Below are 20,368 nucleotides of genomic sequence, written 5' to 3'. Positions count from 1 at the left end.
ATTCTTGCCTCTTCAATCCTACCCTTTATAGCCATGCTCTGGTTCCATCTATCATTAAAAACAGAGCCCAGGTATTTATACTGCTGCACCTTCTGCATTTATTTTCCTATAATTGGTTCATGGATTTTGCTGATAACTATATTTTTGTTCTGATAAACATTTACTCCTTTAATCTAATTGAGTAAAATTTGTAAACCTTGGTTGCTATTTGCTAATAGAGTAGTATCTGGACAACATAAATTTACTATGCCATTAATTTTTATACCTTCTTGACATTCTTATAAAGCTTTAGAATATATATTAAATAACAAGGGTGATAATGCACACCCGTCACAGTCCACATAGTGTTTGACGTTTGTTGTTTTTTAGACAGCTGTTTCCCAAACTCTGGTATACTCCAGATGCAGTATGGCTGCAACAGCTAGTATTCTGTATTTTGACACATTTTATTATCATTTAGGCTAGTTAATAAAAGAAAATAGGAGGAAAAGTTTGTAAAGCTATGATCAGAGATTTTGACAGGAGTAGCTGCTTTATTCTCAGCATTTCAGAGATTATGACTTGAAGTTTCTGTACAGGGAGAAAAAACTCTCAGGGGTATAACATTTTGTTGCTGCTTGCAGGCAAGGATAATGTGTTTATATGCTGATTATTTTTATTACAAAAGAGTGGGGTTTTCTTCTTTTTTAAAGGTACACCATTAACACAAGGATTGCACTCAGTTTCACTTACAGGATTGTAGTTTATTACACTACCTCACATTTTTACCAACCCCAATTTATCAATATTTTTCTTTTTTTATGGTGCTGTACTATGTTCATTGTTTTAACATCTCTTTCCTCCAAAGGAAATTAAATTTATTTTAAAAAATAAAAATTAAAAATAGGTTAGTTCTAAGAACTATTGGTTGCTTTTATTTTGGTAGAGTTGACCTAGCTACAGCTTTTAATCAAAGTATATGGGATGTTTAGAATTCCAGCCCTGTTTTTTTTTTACTTAATCTCCAACTTTTAAATGAGAAATTAAAAATGTATTTATTATTGAAATTATACTCCACATTTTTATTTATGCAAACACTCAGGGCCTCTTACAACAGTACGAAATATAAAATGTAACAATAAAATTGCTGCAATAAAATCAGACCCAAAACTTTAAACAGTTTTATTAAAATAACAGCAGCTTATTTTCTTAAGTACTAGGAGAGCGGAGGCCGAACACATTCCTTGGGAATGCATTTGGCACTTAAGGCAATCAAATCTACTTTTACTAATGGCGAAAGCATAACCGTTGCCTAGCTCTTTTATTTTCTTTGATGCAGAAGCAAAAAGATCCCAGAGTGATTTTTTTTTACAGCTGCAATTTTCCATCTTTGCTAATAAAACGAGCGGAAAATAGGAAGGTCGGATAAGCAGTTGCAGCGAGCAACACAAATAAGCATCAAAAACTTATTGTAAAAAAAAAAAAAAGCAACAGGCTTGCATTACAAATTTAGTGAACAGCGGAGCAATTGTTTTGTAGCGACGACGACTGGATCTGCACACACCCAGAGAGAGAGAGAGAGAGAGAGAAATACACAAATAAGCACGGCCAGTTGATGAGTCAGAGGCCTTCCGCGCCTGCAAACGCCCCCTTACTTGGCAGCCACCCCAGCCGTGCTCTGGGCGAGTGACTCCTCGACAGTCGCCCGCTGCAAGGAGGCCCGAACGGGCAGGGCAGGGCAGGGCGCGTCCGAGCCTTCGGCCGCAGCTCTCGACCGAAAGGGGAAGGGCTGCGAGGCCCTTCGCCGGCGGAGCACCGCCTGTTCCGCCTGCTCGCGGCCACCCGCCCCATTGGTCTCGCTGCGATCACGTGCGGCCGGGGTTGGGAGGCAACGGAGCCCTGCCCACTCGCTCGCTTCCCGATCCATCTCTCCACCATCCGGCAGCCGAAGAAGAGGGAGCGGCTGGAAGCGGCGAGCGCCATGGCCTGCCTCACGGTCTACAGCACTTCGGTGACCGGCTCTCGGGAGGTAAGCAAAGCACAGCCCCCTCCCCAAGCGCTCGCCCGCGCGAGATGTCGGTGCCGCCCCCTTCGCGGGGGTGGGGTCTCCCCCCTTCCCCTGGGGCAGCAGCCTGCGCCCTCCACCCGAAACGAGCCTGCTCTCGCTGCGCTTTCGTCTCTCCACCTCTCGCCTCCCCCCAGCCAGGTCTTTTCCCAGATGCGTTCGACTGACTCGTCGTCCCCCGGCCAGGACATCTGGAGGGCGGAAATGCGCGCTGGGCTCTGAATCCTCCCTCCTAGCTTTAGGTGGGCTTCTGCTCCCGTTACGTTTTCCAAGAGGATGGCTCCCTCGCCCTTCCTTAAGTGTAATGGGAGCGCTCCTTTTCGGTTCCAAATTCCTCCCACGCCAGTGGAGACGTCTGAGCAATTTGAGGAAAATCTGAACGGGAAGAAGTCCAATCCTGTGACAAAGGGGAAGGAGGATCTTCCTTTACAAAGGCTCTTTCCCCACCTCCAGGGGTGGATTCTCCCTTCCAGATGCAGCCAGCGAGAACCATCCTCTTCTGCCTCCCTGGTGAGGGCCTGCCATCTCCTTGACACAGGAAGTATCATTAGTGGAGGCCTTGGCACCTCCCGGATTCTGCTTGTATTTAGCCAGGATTGGATTCACTCACCCGGAGTAGCCTCTGCCACACCCTGCCTCTGGCTCTTAGTATTACAAGGTGCCTTGATGTGTAGGATTGCTGCCTTCCCTGCATGTCCCAGTGCAGGATAATCCATCCTCTTCCCTCTTGTCTCTTCTTCCTTCCCCCCACTGATGTGTGCGCCCCACAGATCAAATCCCAGCAGAGTGAAGTGACCAGGATCTTGGATGGAAAGAATATCAAGTACAACCTGGTGGATATCTCTCAAGATAATGCCCTTCGGGAAGAAATGAGGACCAAATCAGGCAACCCAAAAGCCATTCCTCCCCAGATTTTCAATGGGGACCACTACTGCGGGGTGAGTGGCCATTGGCATGGTAGTATATACTGTATTTTATATCGGTTTGGGAGAGTTTTCCATGGGACAGCAGTAGGATCTTTAAAGTTCTGCATTTCATTAAAGAACGAGCCACTTGAATGGATCCTGGTTCATGAGGCTATTCACCATGCCTTTGTGTATTAATAATGTCGTAAGGCCAAGAAAACTGCAGGGACTTGTCCAGGCCGTCTCCAGGAGTCAAGACTGACTCGAAGGCAAAAAAAAAAAAAATAATGTAGGGATGCACGCTACCTTCACAACAAAACGGACTGGCCGGTTTCTTGTACAGTTGAAAATAAATCTACTGGTAAATTTTTAAGTGATCTAAAATATATGGCCAAGGATTTCTGGCTTCTTTGCCTTTAACAAGAGCAAGGAAAAGTTGGAAGTGGGGAGGGGACCAATCATCATGGTAAAGATACCCTTGAGTATCTTAACTTCCTGGCACCGGCATATCCATGCATTTAGCAACAATACAGAAGTCACCACTGACTTCTTCCATGGTGCTTTGTTTTAACTTCCCAGTCTAAGCGGGAATCCTGAGATTCCCTGGTGGGCTCTCATCAGAATATTATGTCCATCCCTGCTTAGCCATCTTTTTCCCCTTTTTTAAAGATCAGCCAAGGTTGGCTAAGTGCTGCCATCTGGTGTCTATCACAGTTTACATTAACTGCTTATCTCTTGGCTTCATAGTTTCTTTTGCTTTTAACCTGGACTTTGTTCAGTTCTGCTGGCCCCTTTTAAACCAGTATTAGTGTCACCCTTCTCTCTGTACTTTCCATGCAGGTTGGGTCTGTGTTACCCAGAATTCCTAGCCAGCAGGACTCTTGGCTATGCCAGCTGGAAATCCTGGTTTTTAGTAACTAACTTGTGGTTTTATATAGAGGCAGGTTTACAATTCACAGGATGCAGTACTGGTTCTGAGTCCTCATTTTGTGACTAGGCCTAGATTTCAGCATTCACACTGAATGAATGAATGAATGACCTGCATGACCAAGGGCTGTGCATGAAGTAGCCCAGAGTAACAACTGCTTGTGTGTAATATGTAAGACCATAGTGGTACACTTGCTTGTGATATTGTGTGTTATTTAGAATGGGGAAGGGAAGCTTCTACCCCTCCAAATATTGCTAAGCTACAACTCCCAGCATCCCTCAGTATTGGCCATGCTGGCTGGGGCTGCTAGGAGTTGTAGTTCCTCAACATCTGGAGGGGTTCTGCATCTGGGGATTTAGGCTCCTCCGACAAACGTTTAGATGGATTTTCGTCAACCGTCCTTTTCAGACATGAAGTGGTAGGGCAACATTTGCTATTTCCAAACTTTTTTTTTTAAATAGCACATGCTACAGTACAAGGCCCTTGAGGAAATTAAAGCTGTTGTCTTGCTGGTCTTGGTCTGAAACTGGACAATGAATAGGACAGGGAGGGAAAATCCCATTTTTTCTCCATACACTTTCATGCCTTTTTAGGTGCTTATTACAAAATGTCTCAGAATATAAAATGAATCATTAATTTAAACGTGATGGAGAGTTATTTGGCTTGCTGACAGCAGGAGGAAATATAAGGGACTCTGGTAATGCATCTCTTTGAGGAACATGAATATTGACTCCAGCCTAAATTGAATTATGCTCTTGAGCCATTTCCTGACAAAGTCAGAGGGTCATTTGCAGAGGTAGCCCTGTTGGACATAAGGATACTCTCTATTGTTTTCCCTCCACCTGAAAGTGTCTCTAAAATGTGCCTTAATTTTATGACATTTGATGCTGACAAGTGACACCTTCCAGGTTAAAAGGCATTTATTCTCATTTGTGAAAATTCCATCACGCCAAAGTGATTGATAGCCTTGTTCTGTGAAAAAAGGGTTTTTTGGGCATTATCTAGCACTTATGGACTGTATTAATCATGAAGGCTGTGGTCCTGTCCCTGGTACTTGGGCCAAATCCTGTTTAAAGGCTCATAGTGAGGAGTGTCTCAGTTTGTATCAGACAGAATAGCTTTGAAAGGAAGGAAGAATAGCGGAGAAGATATAAGGTACTTGTGGCTTTTGCAGTAGTTGTGACTGGATATACACCCAGGCTGATGTCTAAGCTAGAACACCAACAAGCCACTTATTTCAGAAAGTCTTAGTTATTTCTCCCAGGGATCATGCAGATGTTGCCACCAAATCATCATTTTACATGTGATAGAAAGGGAAGTTAAGAAATACATGGGGGATAATAGCATCAACTGTATTTAAGCAATGTAAGTATAATTAAATTTATATTACATCAAACATTACTTTTGACATCTGATTAACCTCTCAGTTGTAAGTGAAGATAGGCATCTAAAGAGGATTACAAAGGAGACGGCTATATAATCTGTTTGGATGCACAAGAACAAGTCCTTAGCTGGCTTTGAACATTCGGTAATAAAAGCTGCTCTTCTCCTGTTTTATGCCTTGACAGCAGAGAGAGTTTTGGTCTGATACTAGGAGATTTCTAGCCTTTAACTGCACATTTCCCTATTCGTTTGCTCTTCTCCCATCTGGCAGGACTACGAACTGTTTGTGGAAGCAGTGGAACAGAACACCCTGCAGGAATTCCTGAAGTTAGCCTGAGCATGTTTCTTCCCTGCCCCATCCCTCCTCCCAACACAAAAACCACCCAGGACTTTGAAATTCTGCATTCCAGATGGATCACCTCCCAAGTGATTGTCAGCTCTGTGCAACCAACCTCTTCTCCAACTGCCTCTGAATTGTGTTCCCTCTTTCAGTACAGTCTCCAAAGACTGGCTCATTCCTTTGAATGCAGCTGGGCTGTCTCCTCGTGCCTATGGGGGTAGACTGATGATAATCTTCTAAGAACCTTGGAAAGCCGAGCTTTTCCCAACCTTTCTGCCCCCCCCCTTTTTTTGAAGCTCAGCCTGCCCTTCCAGGGTTGCTTCCCATCTTATCACCACATGTCCTCAGATGTGCAAATGTAGGTCCTTTTTCGTTCGAATCCAGGAAATGAGAGCAGCAGACCTCTGCTCTTATTATTATTACTGTTACCCAGCAATGCAAAAAGCACTGCACAAGGTTTTGCGCTCCAGTTCCCTTCTCTGCCAGGGAGTGAGTGAGCTTGTGTGTGTACCTGTCTTAAAACATAGTGAAGTAGCTCAGCCTTTCTTAAGAAAGTGGTTCTCGAGAGGATGGCAAGAATATTTCTCGTATTCCATTAGTGCTTTTCCTTGTTTTCCACATGGCAGTGGAAAACTCTTCCCTGCTCCCCAAGAGGGGAAGGTGATTCCAGCTCTGTTCTGGCATCAGCTGTTTCATGCTTCCCCTTTTGGAACTGCCTTTTTGCAAACATGGACCAAGTGCATTTTCTTTGCCTTTCTTTCTGAAAGCAAAATTTATAAACAGCCATTTTTTGTTGAGATGCCATTAAATATTGCTAAAAACCTCCATGATAGTGTTCTCTGTGTGTGTGTTTTTTTAAGGTATTTTAAAAAATTGGTTTGGTTAGACACAGAAATTAGATGCCACTCTGTTCGTTCATTTGGAAATCTGTTTTCTGATTCTTAGCAACTCAATTACTTTCATTGTTATACTTGAGCAATGTTGTCTTTAAAAAAAAATCCTAAGTGTGCCAGAAGAACACTCTCAGTAGCACGAGGAAGTTTTTGGCACAACTGCCACCTATAGCAATGAGTGTTTTGGCGCTCTGCAGCCATCTTGGGCAAGAGACATAGAACATACTTTAAAAGTAAGGCCAAGACACTGCACTTTTTGTTGCACTAAAATTGGCCCCCACTTCCTTTTGTTTCCAGGAAAGAGACTTCAGTGCTATACACCATTTCCCTTGTTCGTTTTTTCCCCCACCTATACTGAGTGTAGGTGGGAAACTCAATTGGGCTATGGCTATGTTGTACTTACTACAACTTCCCTCTTGTATGTAGATGATGCTGTTTTGGTTATGAACAGATAATCAGAGAATGAGTTTACTGTTCAGGTAGAGAAAGGGAAAAGAAGAAGTACATCAGAGTTTACATAACATGCAAAACCAAAACCCTAAACCATATTTTGGCTTGGCTTGTTATGTGAATTCAACCAATTAAGAGTTATTCAGTATACAATGATTAAGCAAATTTTGTCTGAGCATATTGTATTAATCAGGGCATTGTCTAACAGGAACATTGTGGGGAGTTTATAGTCCAAATACCACCATACAGAATACTTTTTAGAAATCCTGGTGAAAACTCAGCATCACTATTTTTAAGTATCTGGAGATTGGCACCGAGTCTTAGAAACTGGGAGCCAATTTACTGCTTTTTGCAACTGGGAACAATGGCAAGGTACTTGCCCCAGCATTCCTGTTAGATTTTTATAAACTAGGTGTGGTCTCCCTAAAGAGATCACCGTCACTTGAGATTAGGGTTACCACATCTGTTCTGTAAAACTCCAGATGACCACCAGATGGCAGCCATCAGCCCTAAACCAATAGCCCTAATGGCTACCACAATTTGTCAACTTTTATGGGCCCATGGCAACAGGCAATTTTAGTTGGTTAGAGACACATTCTTGTGGACAACGAAGCATTCATCCACATCACAGCTTTTGCAGTGAAGATACCACTTGAATTGATTGCAAGCATGTAGAATTCAGCCAGCGAAAGTAAGTATATGAAACAACCATGGATTAGTAGCACCAAGAACTGGTTTTTAAAGTTCAGAAAAAGCATCTAGCATACCTTTCACTTAACAAATACACATTCACAACTTGTGGCCGGCTTTGGAGGAATGGTAGTTGTTTAAGACAGTCTTGCCTGCCAGAAGGACCCTGCACACGGAAAGCCTGGGCTAATATAACATCATGCCACTATAGGTGCTGTTGCTGGCAACACGTGCTTTAATTATTAAACCCCTCTACTTGCTCATCTAGCTTTCTTCATGAAAGTAACTGCTGCTACAAGGGGGGGATTCCAATGCATAATTCTACCCTACCCTGGTACAATTCTGTAAGGTCCAAACCCTGAGGGAGGAAGGACAGCACAAGCAGAAGATTTGGATGCTGGAGAAATCCAGCTCGCTTTCTTTTGAACTCAGAAGATGCCATTTCCTTAATGCTTCAAGCCTTCATCCAAATAGATGCCAGATAGGGGCAGGTAAATTAACCTGTTCATAAAAATGGGACCCAGAGGGCACAAAACTAGTGACAACATACAGAAATAAGCTTAGTTGGGGTGCTAAATTAACAAACTATCTGGGTACTTCATGTGAACCAAAAGCCACAATGTGCAATAAAAATGCTTAAGTAAGTTGTAAAAAAGCACATTCTCCTAAACAGTGAAGCAAACTCCCAATGAGAAGGGGGTTGGCTGCAGCTGGCTGCGTTACTGTGCTTGGTCCCTCCCACTCAACGCCTGTTCCAGTTCCCATAATCTCCCATCTGGAAGAACCAAAAGGCATGCTGGCTAGGGGACAGTTGGGAGCTGAATTCATGACATCCAGAGGGGGACAGCTGAGGAAAGCTCACAAGTGTTTCCAGTTAGCCCTTGCAGCCACAGCTCTTCCAGAAAGAAGAGCTGGACCACTCTGGTCCTCCTCTGCTTCAGGTACTTTTCTGCTCCATAAACTAAATCTGCCCACCCAGAGAAAGCTCTCCCCCACCCCCTTTTATTATTTTTTTAGGATGTCCTCATAGGCTAGAACAGGATCCAGAAATTTCAGCCTTTCCTGCTTCACCGGGTTTGCACACCTAGCATTTACAAAGTTGGAGTACAAAGAAGGTGGTGCCATATCTTGGTGGAGGTTATGCAGGCCCCAAACTGGTTTTTTTTTTTTACAAAAGCTTTGCAATGCTCAAGAAGTCAAGAGCTGGCATCAACAGCCCAGCTGGTTTTTCTTGTGGAAATAGTCCAACATTCTTAAAGGAACAGTAATAAAGGCCAACTTATTTTAGTTCCTTTGGGGCTGGGTAAAATGGGGCAGTCTTAACTTCCATCAGGATAGGAAAGAAAGTGTTGCACAAAGGCTCTATACTTAGGCTGTTCAACAGTCACTTAGTTTGCCCTGGCTTGTTTTACTTTGGGGGATGGGGGGAATAAGCCATGGTGGTTGGTTCTAACCTGTGTAGCTGGAACTACAAGTACTGTATTACTTGTTTCCGCACTAGACCCACCCTCATACAACTGAGCCATTTGCTCTTATATGAGCAGCTACCTTGGGGAAGGAGAAGAAGGCACGCAACTTCCCAGCTGAGCAGCAGCCAAGTCTGATGCATCATCTACTGTGAACCATTACAGCTGTTCCTCTCCTGATTTTGCTGAAGAGAGTTTTTTCCTCAGCAGAAGGAAAGCACTGGGGACCAGCCCACATTCCTCCAGGCTCACAGCATCGTTGTTATACACCCGAAGGGGAAATGTGCTGAGGATCTCATATGGCTCCACCGCTTCACCCCTAGAAAAGAGTAGAACAGGATCTGTAAATGCACTCACTTCACACCTGCTCAACTTTTCCAGTCCAATGACCTTTCTGAATTCAGATTTTAAAAATAATGTTTTTAAACATATAAAGATAATGTTTTACTTAAAAAGTCAAATACTCCAGAATTACTTAATCAGTTTGAGGGGAAAAGAGTATGAGATCAATAGAACCCTTTAATGCCACCTCTCTTCTGCATGTCAATTTTCAAGTAATACCATTGCCTTTTAGAGAATTGCTGTCAAGTAGCCCAGTTTCAGAGAAAATGCAACTTTATTTGTAGAAGGGAAGGCAATTTATTTCCAGTCAGTCATCAAGCAAGAGAAATAATACTGTGTCATTGTAGGCACATGTAAAGGAAGAAAAGAGGACAGCAGACCATCCTTTAGACAGGAGGCTCGCTTAACAAGAGAGATCATGAGATTCATGCAAAGTCAGGCCAGCCAAAGAGGTTGGGGCAACAATCAGACAATGGCTAGTGCTTTATGACACTGGCTGAGACCCTTGTGGACCAGTATAATCAATCCTAATGTCTCAACAGGACAGCCATAGTTACTGGATTTGAAAGCAAATAGGCCTCCAGGCATCCCCCCAACCTAACACTACCCAGATGAGTTGGGCTTACATATCCAAGAACCTCTTTGGCTAGGCTGCAGTTCCAAGACATTAGGAAAATTTGAGGAACCCAGATCTCCACCCATGGCAAATCACTAGCCTGAAGAATAACACTTTGTAAATAAATGCCCTGTACCATCCTCCAAATTTGGAAGCCTTTATTTTAGCCCCTGGTCAATGAACATGTATTCCCCATTCCCACTCTATAGAGTCCATGAATATTTCTGTCTTTGCATCACCCAAGTCTTCTGATTCATGACTGAAATGTAGAGCTTCACAGATTGCACCAACCACTTAAGTTTCAGGATGTGACAGGAACAGACTTAATTATTTCTACTTGAGTCTGCAGTGCTCACAGAAATCTGACAGCCAATCAAAGCTTGCCCTTCTTGGCCAAATGATGAGCAAATGATATCTCAGCCAACCAATGCTCAGCTCTTAATCAAGACCAGAGGACATTATCCCACCTCCTCAGTTTCATGCTGAAAACAAATCCCCTTCCCCTCTTCCCAAAATAGGAGCCACAGTAAAATCCCACCATTTATTTGGCGTATCTTCTAATGTGACAGTTCTCTATTTTGGCCCCTTTCCCTTGTCTTGCTCACAAGCCAGAATGCCAGGACACCAGGGGCTGGATCATGGCATGACCTAGATGACCTCTGCAGCAGCTGTAAAGGTCATCCTGTGCAACCCAAGAGTGGGGGAGACAAAAAACAGCTGCTTCTGCAGTATCATCTATTGCTTGGAAATGGGTATTTCTCATTCTCCCCAAATCTTGTGACTGCAGGGAGAGGAAGCCAGAACATAGTGAGATGGTTAGTGCTCAGGAACAACACAAACTAAGCTGTGGGAGACTCAGTTTGCTGCAGGCATGGGTCTGAACTCATGCTTAATAAAGGCTCCTGAGGCTCCCACTGGGAACTTATGCTTTATTTCTTGAGATTACAGTTGGCAAATCAGAAGTTTAAAGTACTAAAATAGGGACAGAGTTTGTTCTTCAGTGCAAACCAGCATTTGCCACATTTATCATCCTTCTCAAATCTTGCTGCAACCATCATTCTTCCTACCTGTTCTGAGCAAGATGTTGGCGTAGGTCTCCAATAGTCTCTGTGAATGACATTTTGACAATGTATGTCTTTTCTCCATCCTCTGACTTTATCCGAAGAGTTGAAATGTTGGTGTCAGACACCCCTTTCATTTGTTTTTCTTCCAGTCTAAGAGTTAAAGAGAGATGATGATGATAACCATGACTTCTTTAAAGAGGGCAGAATAACTTAGGCACGCTGATAGGTGTGATCACCCTTTTTAAAAATATGTAGTCTGTCCTAACATTCTCCAGATGTATTGGGTCTACCAGTCCCAGACAGCACGGCTTTTAGTCATGCTACAATCCCAACAGATATGGACTGAGGAAGGCTGGCATATATTTTCCTTATTCCCCTTATACTGGATGCACTGCTACTGTTCCTGGCACACAAATGTTCTTTTGTATCTCACAAGCATCCACAATCCGTTACTCCAGCCTGCAAAACAGTCTCAGGGAAAGCGGTGGCCTGCACAAGTCTGGGCGGGAGTGGTCACTGGTTTATAAAATATGGGAGACCCCAACTTTCCAGAAGCAGTGGGATCAGTATGGAAAAGGAAGAGAGACCATATATTCGGCTTACTTAACATAGAAGGGGTAGGATGTTGATCCTTGCATGCTAACACCTCAAACTGTTGAGGAAAAGGAGCCAGGTTTTCTTAGAGGTGCCTCCAATTCTTTCAGATGAACCTGTTTGTTTGTTTGACTGATTTATATAAATTGCCCTCTCAAATTGATTGAGGGTGATGTACAGTTCAAAGAAAAATAAAAAAAAATAAAATAAAAATGGACACTAATAAATACAGTATTTCTTTTTCACACACACACACACACACACAAAGATTTTGGCAATCTCACACAAGATTTACATTCTTATAAATTTGGGATATTGGAGGGAATGCATTCGGATCTCCAAACTGATCCATTTAAATCCGCTTTATCTACGCTCACTAGCAACACCATTCCATGGCCTCAAGCAGAAGGACTTCTCCATCATCTATTTCATCCCGTTTTAAGGGAGATGCCAGAATCATATCTAAGAGTGTGAAGCACATACTCTATCACCTAGGATTCCTCGTCAAAACACCAAGGCTAAAAGGTGTTCCTGATTTTACTCTAGCTCACTCCAGGTTTGGATTTCTGCCGTAATCAGACACACTCAAAGGAAGAGAACCAGTGAGGACTGTAGAGGTTTGTTTACCTCTTCCTCATTGCTGCAAGGCTGGGCGTCTCCACCAGAACCACTTCATGGCTTCGTGTTCCATCCAGGCCCTGGAAGCAAAGAGGGAAATGAAGGCCAAATTTTGAATGCCCAAAGGGACGTTCGGCCAGATGATGCGCTTCTGCTCATCCAACCCACACTCTCAAAGATGTGAAAAGAAAGAAAGCTCTCTTTACTAGTACTGTTTAAAAAAGAAGAGGGTTTGGTAATAATTCTAAAAAGCCTTTTGAGATCTCAGTTGTTGTTTTTTTTGGTTTTTGAAGGGGGGATGCAAAATTGAGAGGGGCGACATCCTACCTGCAGAGTTTTTTTAACATCTTCCCGGATATCTATCACTTGCCCATCTCGAACCACTGACTTTGGAAGTTTGTTTAAAAATTGTTCCACTGTGAGCTTGGGACCTGGCAAAAGAAAGGATTTCAGAAGCAAATGCTTTATAGGGTATATGGACAATGAAAGAGCCAATGCTGACATTTTGTTTTAATTAACTTAAATATCTGCACACTTCCTTTCTGGGGAAAATCCTCTCAATTACAGTTGTATTAAAACCACCCACACTCAAATGGGAAGCAGGAGGAGGGAGTGCTATGTATGGCAGCTTGAGCTCCTGAATAAAAATTGGGATATAAATCTAAAACAGAATCACAGAAATTTTTAGTACCAAAGGGGATTCCAGTGGTCACGTGGTCAAACTTGTTCAATGTTATCTACAGCTACTTTTTTTTTCAGCCTTCTTTACTTCTGACTATCATAGCTATCTGCACAAAAGCATCTACTGTAAGTGGACATTTTTGGCAGTACCTTAACTCAATATTCACCTGATGAATGAGAGATACCCAGGTTACAATTAGCATGATATTATCTGGATACAATCAATTTAAGATCCAAGCATAAAAGAAATTGTTCTATGCAGAGGGCAGGACAACCTTTGGGAACCTGGTACCCTCCAGACGTGTTGGCATCTGGAAATTAATGGGAGTTGCAGTCCCCTACACATCTACAAGACATAACAGTGGGGAAGGCTGGTATAAGCTTGAATAGCAGAGATAACTAATAGACGTTCACAGCACTAAACTCAAACACATTTTTGGATCTGCTGAACTCTGAATGAATCTGCAATAAATAGTTACAATCACTGGAGTTGGGTGGCTAATAAATTTTAATAAAAAAAAACAAACCATCACCTGAGATCTCATTTGTTTCCTTTATTCCATTTGGTTTGGAACGCCCAACAGCCTGGCCAAAGCCAGGGAAACACCCCGGCAGCTTCCTTTCCTGAAAGAAGACATCTCTCTTGTCGGTAACCTGTTGAATAAACCCCAGTGCTGTTAAGTACCCTGGTTGATTCCAGACTCCAGAGGTCACTGTTAGATTTAGAAGCAGATAAAATTGGATGTTAGCAGCAATTGCAAATGGGCGATGGAGACACTTCCTTCCTCCTTCTGTGGAAATTCAAAGGAAATAGCCAGCACGCTTCAGACACCAGGTGCATAAAGATGCCTGATAACACCCCATTTTAGGAACCCATCAAGGAGTTGCCATGCACATAATGAACTGAACATTATGCCACAATAAATGTATTGGTCTTTACAAGGGAAGCTACAGAATGACTTTGAATGCAAAGTAAGAAGTGTTACAAGCCAACAATGGCAGAAGTCTAGAAATAATCAAGATACCAAAAGCATTCTCTCCCATTTTTTTAAAAAAGGATTTCTCAGTCATATTTCCAAGACCATATATCACTAGATTTTTATTCTGATACAACCATCAATATTTGAAAACTGAAATTGTAATATTTCTCAGGCACATCTCCAAACAAGTCTCCATGCATTCAATTGAAATTTCTGAGTCAGATGTTTAGCAATGAATAATGATTACTGTAATGTAAACTTGTAGAAAGAGCTTATTCAAAGGGGGAAACATCAGTTTGATTAATTTCTTAATTGTTTTCTTTCACTAGTCTTACACAACCCCAAAACCTGATAAAATCAATGGGATCAATGGGAAATGGCATAGGTCACCCACATTTTTCAGCTACTGTTGAGTGAATGTTTATCTTTCTTTTTCATGTTCTTTTGGGGAAAAAAACCCATGGAAATATGTTCCAGACATTAGAAGTTTCATTTCATAAATAATTATCTGAGAGGTATTTGCAGCAGTGATACCATGATCAACTTGTATCTTGTATGCCACATGCTAGCTATTGCTTTGGCTTCTCCTGAGCTAAGGCGAGATATAACTAAAGCCTTCCATGGCAGAGGTAATATATATTTCCAGGCTGAATACACTTTGCATTCTGGGAAGAAGGGAGATTGCATACTTGGAAGCTTCATTCATTAAAATAAATACACAATAAACTTGCAGCTTAGAGACCAACTGTCATGAGTTCAGTTTGCTGATCTTATGCAAAGGGGCCTTTCTTAGAAAAAGACCTCACTTTGTGCTCTCTACATCCATTGGAGAGACTGGGATAATAGGAGTTGTAGTCCAACACTTCAAGAATGCACCAAAATGCTGGGCTTTGACCTTGCCACTCTGTTTTCACCTGTCTGTGTTTCCTCTCTAGAACTAACCAACCATTCACTTCTACGGCCTACGCCCTAACCCTCAACTGCTAAAGGAGCAGGTGTTTTCCCCAGCAGTCACCCAGCCTAACATGCGCACAGGCTGTTTTAGAAACAGTGGCCCACATTTCACTTTTTTCTACAAGATTTCCCCATGTATCTCTAAATAATGGAAGTTTAAAAATATAATAAAATTACCCCACCCTTGTGTATGAAGCAAATATCCTATCAACGAGTCTTGTCCCCTGACAAAGATCAGTAAAATAATATGTTCTATCTGATAACATGTTAGAAGAAAGTTAAAAATAAATTCCAGTCATCAGTAAATGGCCTTATGATTTTCCTCCCTCCCCTAAAGCTTGCTAAGTGTCTAAAAGGTACTGTTTCTTTCACATATTTCCAAAACCATGAGACAGGGAGGGGTAGATTTGCTAAATAAGACAAGTACTAGGGCATTATTCAGATCTCCAGTCCTCCTAATTTTGCGCAAGATATGAATTTTTTAACTTAAAGCAGAATGGGATACCTAGAGTTTCAGGACCACATGGAGCCCCTCCAAAGCTGTTTTCTGCTGGATCCCAGAATCTGCTTTGACCAAAACAGACAGGATGGTTTCTTGCCATTTGGAGATGGGAAACACAAAACTTGCAGTGTAAGAGCTAACACAGACTTAATGCAGTATAAAAAATAAAAAAATAAAAACCCTCCCAATCCCTAAACCAGAAAGAAACCCAAAAGCTCCCGGCCCTGTATCTCTAAATAATGGAAGTTTAAAAATATAATAAAATTACCCCACCCTTGTGTATGAAGTAAATATCCTATCAATGAGTCTTGTCCCCTGACAAAGATCAGTAAAATAATATGTTAGGAGTTATGTTCTATCTGATAACACGTTAGAAGAAAGTTAAAAATAAATTCCAGTCATCAGTAAATGGCCTTATGATTTTCCATACAGCTGTTGATAACACTGAACAGTAATGTTAGCTTCTAGAGATACCTTGTCCAAAAAATTTAAAGCTCAAGGACTTTCCAAGGCTGCTAAAGCATCCAGACCAAACCACGCTCTCAATACATATTTTAACTGTATACATTGTTATTCAGTTATTTATTTTGCATTCTTTCAAAAGTCTGAAAAGTAGCATTACAGTAAATATCCCCTTTTCCACCCATGTTTTTTTAAATTCTTCCTGCAATTTTGAAATAACTATTCAACTACACTGTCAACTTCTCATGTGAACTGGGATCAAATATTAATTTGTTCCTCAATAATCACCTTAATCACCTTGAGTGCTAGAAAAAAATCTCAGAATCCTTATAATAAGTTGAACCAATTACTTGCCATGATTTGCCAACATCTTGAAGAAATGGTGCTTTAGGATTTGGATCCCCTACATAGCACTTCAGGCAATCATACATCTGAAAACACCTCCTTTGGCCTCTACCAAGCTCTCAGAATTACCTCCCTTAGTCACTTTTAGTTTTTTTTTTTTTAAATATTAAAGGACAAGCTGGCATAATGCAAAGCAAAGCAGTATTTATTTTCTATTTCCAGCTATGGCTTTGAGCCCCATAAGCATATTAGAAATGGCAAGGGGTTGCAGCCCAGGGTTCTGTCTTGAAACGTTCAATGGGTTCTTCAGGCTGCACTGAAGAAAGACAAAGGTTGTGGTGGCAGAAACATCCCAGGTGGTTAGATGGAGTGGTGAGAAGAACCTCGTGGATCTGCTTTCAAGTGACTTCATAGCAGTCATTTCATATACAGGACAGTCTTTGCATGCCAGTCATTTTGTGAGAGGTTCCAAAATATTGCCAATGTGTCCACCAACAAAATAACAGTTGAGGACCTCTGCTTTAGGATTCCAGTCTGCCTCTGCCTATAGACATGCCTTCAACATGAAGCAGCTATAAGGCACCACAGCAGACTGCATAAAAGGTGACTACATAAAAAGACTACATAAAGACTGCATAAAATCAGACAGCAGATTATGTTTTTAAAAAAAGAATTATGTTACCAAAATTCCTTTTAAAAAGGCATTCACCCCCACAGAATTGAATGTCTACGCCAAGAAAATATGTGTTAAACTGTATATGTAATAGGTCACTTGAGAAATACAGTAATAAACCTTAATCTTTCCTGAGTCTAACCTTTGCTGATTTCAAGTCAACATTTTCAGACCTCTTTTGCAGGAAAAACTCAGGGACATTCCTTAAGAGACCATCACTGGACCCAACAGATCTGGACAATTTTCATCCAGTCTCCAACCTCCCATTTTTAGGTAAGGTTGCTGAGAAGGTAATTGGCTTACAACAAGAGAGCCCTGGAAGCAGCAGAATATCTGGACCCTTTTCAGTCAGGATTCAGGCCTCATTATAGCAGTGAGACAGCATATATAGAAAGGCAGGAGACCGAGAAAGTGAGATACTTTAAATAACCTGATATAGTGATCCAGAATTTAGGGTCCTGGAAAGCACACATGCATTTTCTAATTTTATCAGTTCAAAAAAGCTTGTAGCAATTCTAAAATTCTTCCATACAAAGGCAGAGAATATACCGGTGGTCCTTGTTTAATGACAACTTGTTCAGTGACCATTTGAACTTGCGACTGTAAACAAGTGGTACTTACAACCAGTCCTCGAAGTTCTGGTTGCCGCAGCACCCCTACAGTCATGTGATTGTGAACTGTAGTGCTCAGCAACCGGTCCAGATTTCTGACCACTGCAGCATCCCATGGCCACGTGATCACAATTTGTGACCTTCCCTGCCGGCTTCCCACAAGCAAAGTCAGTGGGGAAACCAGTAGAAAGTCAAAAGTCACAGTCACATGAGGTCCTTGCTTAACAACCCGTGCTGTCCTTGTTTAATGATGGTAACTGGGGACCACCAGAACTGCTGTTACTAAGCGGTGTGGTCACATGACATTGCACTTTACAACTGCATTGCTTAGCAATGGAAATTCCAGTCCCAATTACTATTGTTAAGCAAGGGCTACCTGTATTCCTGCAGTTTTTAAATTATTTGCCACTAGACTTCAGCTCAGTTGCTCTATTGTTCACAGATGTACCCTTCTTATCCTAACTATAAGTCACTGGAAATAATCCAAAATACTGTAAGTTTCTAAGAGTGGGGTTTTGAATACTTAAATGCATCTCCAGGACAACTCTAAGAATAAAGGCTGGTCAGTTGACAATCAAGGTAAGAGCAGGACATTTAACTATTGGTCATTATGCCATTATTCTCGTACAGGGCCTCTTATCCAGGCCAACCAATTTCAGTCTTCATGGTCCCAAGTAGTTTTGGGAAAAGTCCTTATTGTGTGGCCTCTGTAGATTTTCTCTCTCTTAGAATTTACTCAGGCTTAAGACAGTCATCAGAGGAAGGCTCTGAGACACTGAATATCAAAATGAGATTAGCCTGTTCTCAGAGCCCGTCAGAGAACAAGAGGAGCATCCTACTTGTATTACATCACTCTGCCATTCCAACAAAGTTTCTTCTTTAGAGCCAGTGTAACATCTTATCCTCAGCAGTTCCATATATAATAAAATCCATATAGCTTGCCAATTTTGCCCCTGTGGTTCCAGTTCTGTTGAATTCATCCTATACATGTTGCTATATTACTCCTTTTATACTGACAGGCAAAAAGCTTCATATTTTTTATTATTACCGGACTCAGGTCAGTCTGACAAATTCTTGCTTTTGTAGGGCAGCAGCAATTAATATTTGCAAGCTGTTGACTTTGGTATCACACGACAAACAGCCTCTGATGGGTCTCTTTAGGCATTTTTTATACTGTTGGTATCCAAATATCATTTTACTTTTATTCTGGGTTTGATTCCGATCTCTTATAATAAAATTGTGTTTGTATTACCTTGTGGATATCATTGTAAAACAAGGAAATCACATTTCATGCTGCATGCCTTACTCATCACTAACTGGCAAACATCTAGCTAGACAGTTGCACTTTGCCACTCTAGGCTGATCTAAAAAAAAAAAAGAAAAACTAAGCAGGGTAAACCTGAATAATATTTGGATGAGGGACTATCAGGAAATCCCAAGATTTCCTACACTAACAAACTGAAGGCTTAATTTATATACATTCCTACAATTCAATTAAATGTGTCTTTTTCCATTTTTTAAAAATTCTATTTGCCATTTAACTTTTTCTATTTCCAGTTTGTGTATTTACTTTTTTCCCATACTTCTTAAAGAAACTGTCCTAATTTATTCACTGCTTCAGGTTTTTTTAAAAATACATTCTGATCTTCAAGTGTTGTTAGCTGCCCTGGTAAAGCTCTTTTCTGAAAGCCGGTGTGCTAAATAAAAAACATCAGTGAATTTCATTTTTCTAATATTTTTTTCCCATTTTGCTTCCTTGAGTCACATAATGGAAATATGAACTAATTTTTCCAAGAGAATTTTATTCATACATCCAATAATATTCTTAAAAATTATATTACCCACTAAAAACATCTTTTAATTTCCATTAGTGAAAAATGCTATCACTAGAATTTTTTAAAATTTTATTATCTTTATTTTTGTAACAAAACAATCTTAAAGAAAGGAAACTCAAAAAAATAAAAATACAAATTAAGAAGGAAAAGAAAAAAAAATCTATCTTTAGTAGAGTTACTGTAAAGCAGAAATACAGAAATGAGGATGAAGCTGTTGTAAGGAAGGTTTTAGGAGAAAAATTGTTCCAGTTTCCAATGCAACAAGCATTCTCAGTTCCTCAAACAAAAAAGAAAAAAGAATCTAACTGCTTATAAAAAAATCAGTTCTCAGTTACTTGAATTAAACAGAAGTTAGGTACAATAACTTGAACAGAAAGCTATTCCATCTGCAGGCCAGTGACACTTCAACAAACCTCATAGAAGCTGTGCTGATTGTGAGTAAGGATCCAAAATCATAAATCCACAGGGCCAATACACTTAGTTGTACTAGAGTACCTTTTTGTAGGCATTATTACCTCTGAATTTTCAATTCTGGAGTTTCAACAAACCAAGAATTCACAAACAGGAAGCTATAAAACAGCAGTGGTGGCGTACCTGAAATGGGACACCATTGGGGTAACGCCTCTGCAGCTCAGAAGGGAAGAAGCCATCCATGATATCTCGCAGGCAATGCTGAAACCACAAGCAGAGCCAACTCATTAGGTTACCCCATAGTGACAAAGCAACCACAATGGAGTAAAGCTTAATATTTCGCTGTTGGCACCTTATCTATTTCCGTTTATGTATTCCCCTTTTATCAGGGCTTTGAAACAGAGAAATATACTGTTTCCCACCATAAAAAAAAAGAATGAAATTAAATGGGCCAACATTTTCTGTTGCAAAATTTATAGATTCCATCTGAATTTAGTACCACGGCAGATAGGCAATGGCCTGAGAAAAAGAGCAAACCAAGCAATCTAAGGATTGCAGACTTGGACACACGAAGACCAATG

At 41.2% G+C, this 20,368-nt stretch overlaps 2 protein-coding genes across 10 annotated transcripts in view; one reads left to right on the top strand and one right to left on the bottom strand.

Moving 5' to 3' along the window:
• Positions 1-1,793: 1,793 nt before the first annotated feature.
• On the top strand, positions 1,794-6,425 carry SH3BGRL3 (SH3 domain binding glutamate rich protein like 3). Its single transcript, XM_007428078.4, has 3 exons — positions 1,794-2,008; positions 2,815-2,982; positions 5,532-6,425. The coding sequence occupies exons 1-3, from the start codon at positions 1,961-1,963 to the stop codon at positions 5,595-5,597; spliced, it is 282 nt and encodes a 93-aa protein (XP_007428140.1). The 5' UTR covers positions 1,794-1,960; the 3' UTR covers positions 5,598-6,425.
• Positions 5,879-20,368, bottom strand: part of UBXN11 (UBX domain protein 11) — a 31,914-nt gene continuing 17,424 nt past the window's right edge. For 7 of the 9 annotated variants that reach the window (XM_025176630.2, XM_088140913.1, XM_088140917.1 and 4 more), the window contains 6 exons: positions 19,971-20,048; positions 13,548-13,668; positions 12,661-12,764; positions 12,343-12,413; positions 11,125-11,271; positions 5,879-9,418 (listed from right to left, as the gene is read on the bottom strand). In XM_025176630.2, the coding sequence (XP_025032398.2) occupies positions 9,259-9,418; positions 11,125-11,271; positions 12,343-12,413; positions 12,661-12,764; positions 13,548-13,668; positions 19,971-20,048 (681 nt within the window). In that variant the 3' untranslated portion in view covers positions 5,879-9,258. The remainder of the gene's footprint in view (positions 9,419-11,124; positions 11,272-12,342; positions 12,414-12,660; positions 12,765-13,547; positions 13,669-19,970; positions 20,049-20,368) is intronic. The other 2 variants (XM_088140914.1, XM_088140916.1) reach the window with 2 other exon arrangements.

Source organism: Python bivittatus, unplaced genomic scaffold (genome assembly GCF_059951505.1).
Source record: "Python bivittatus isolate LINGU-HERP-01145 unplaced genomic scaffold, Pbiv_v1 ctg000250_np1212, whole genome shotgun sequence".
NCBI lineage: Eukaryota > Metazoa > Chordata > Lepidosauria > Squamata > Pythonidae > Python > Python bivittatus.
This window is presented reverse-complemented; position numbering and strand designations above follow the sequence as displayed.

Coding starts and splice junctions, on each gene's coding strand:
- SH3BGRL3 (XM_007428078.4), top strand. CDS start 1,961: ATGGCCTGCCTCACGGTCTACAGCACTTCGGTGACCGGCTCTCGGGAG. Junction 2,009..2,814: donor CGGTGACCGGCTCTCGGGAG/GTAAGCAAAGCA, acceptor TGCGCCCCACAG/ATCAAATCCCAGCAGAGTGA. Junction 2,983..5,531: donor ATGGGGACCACTACTGCGGG/GTGAGTGGCCAT, acceptor CCCATCTGGCAG/GACTACGAACTGTTTGTGGA.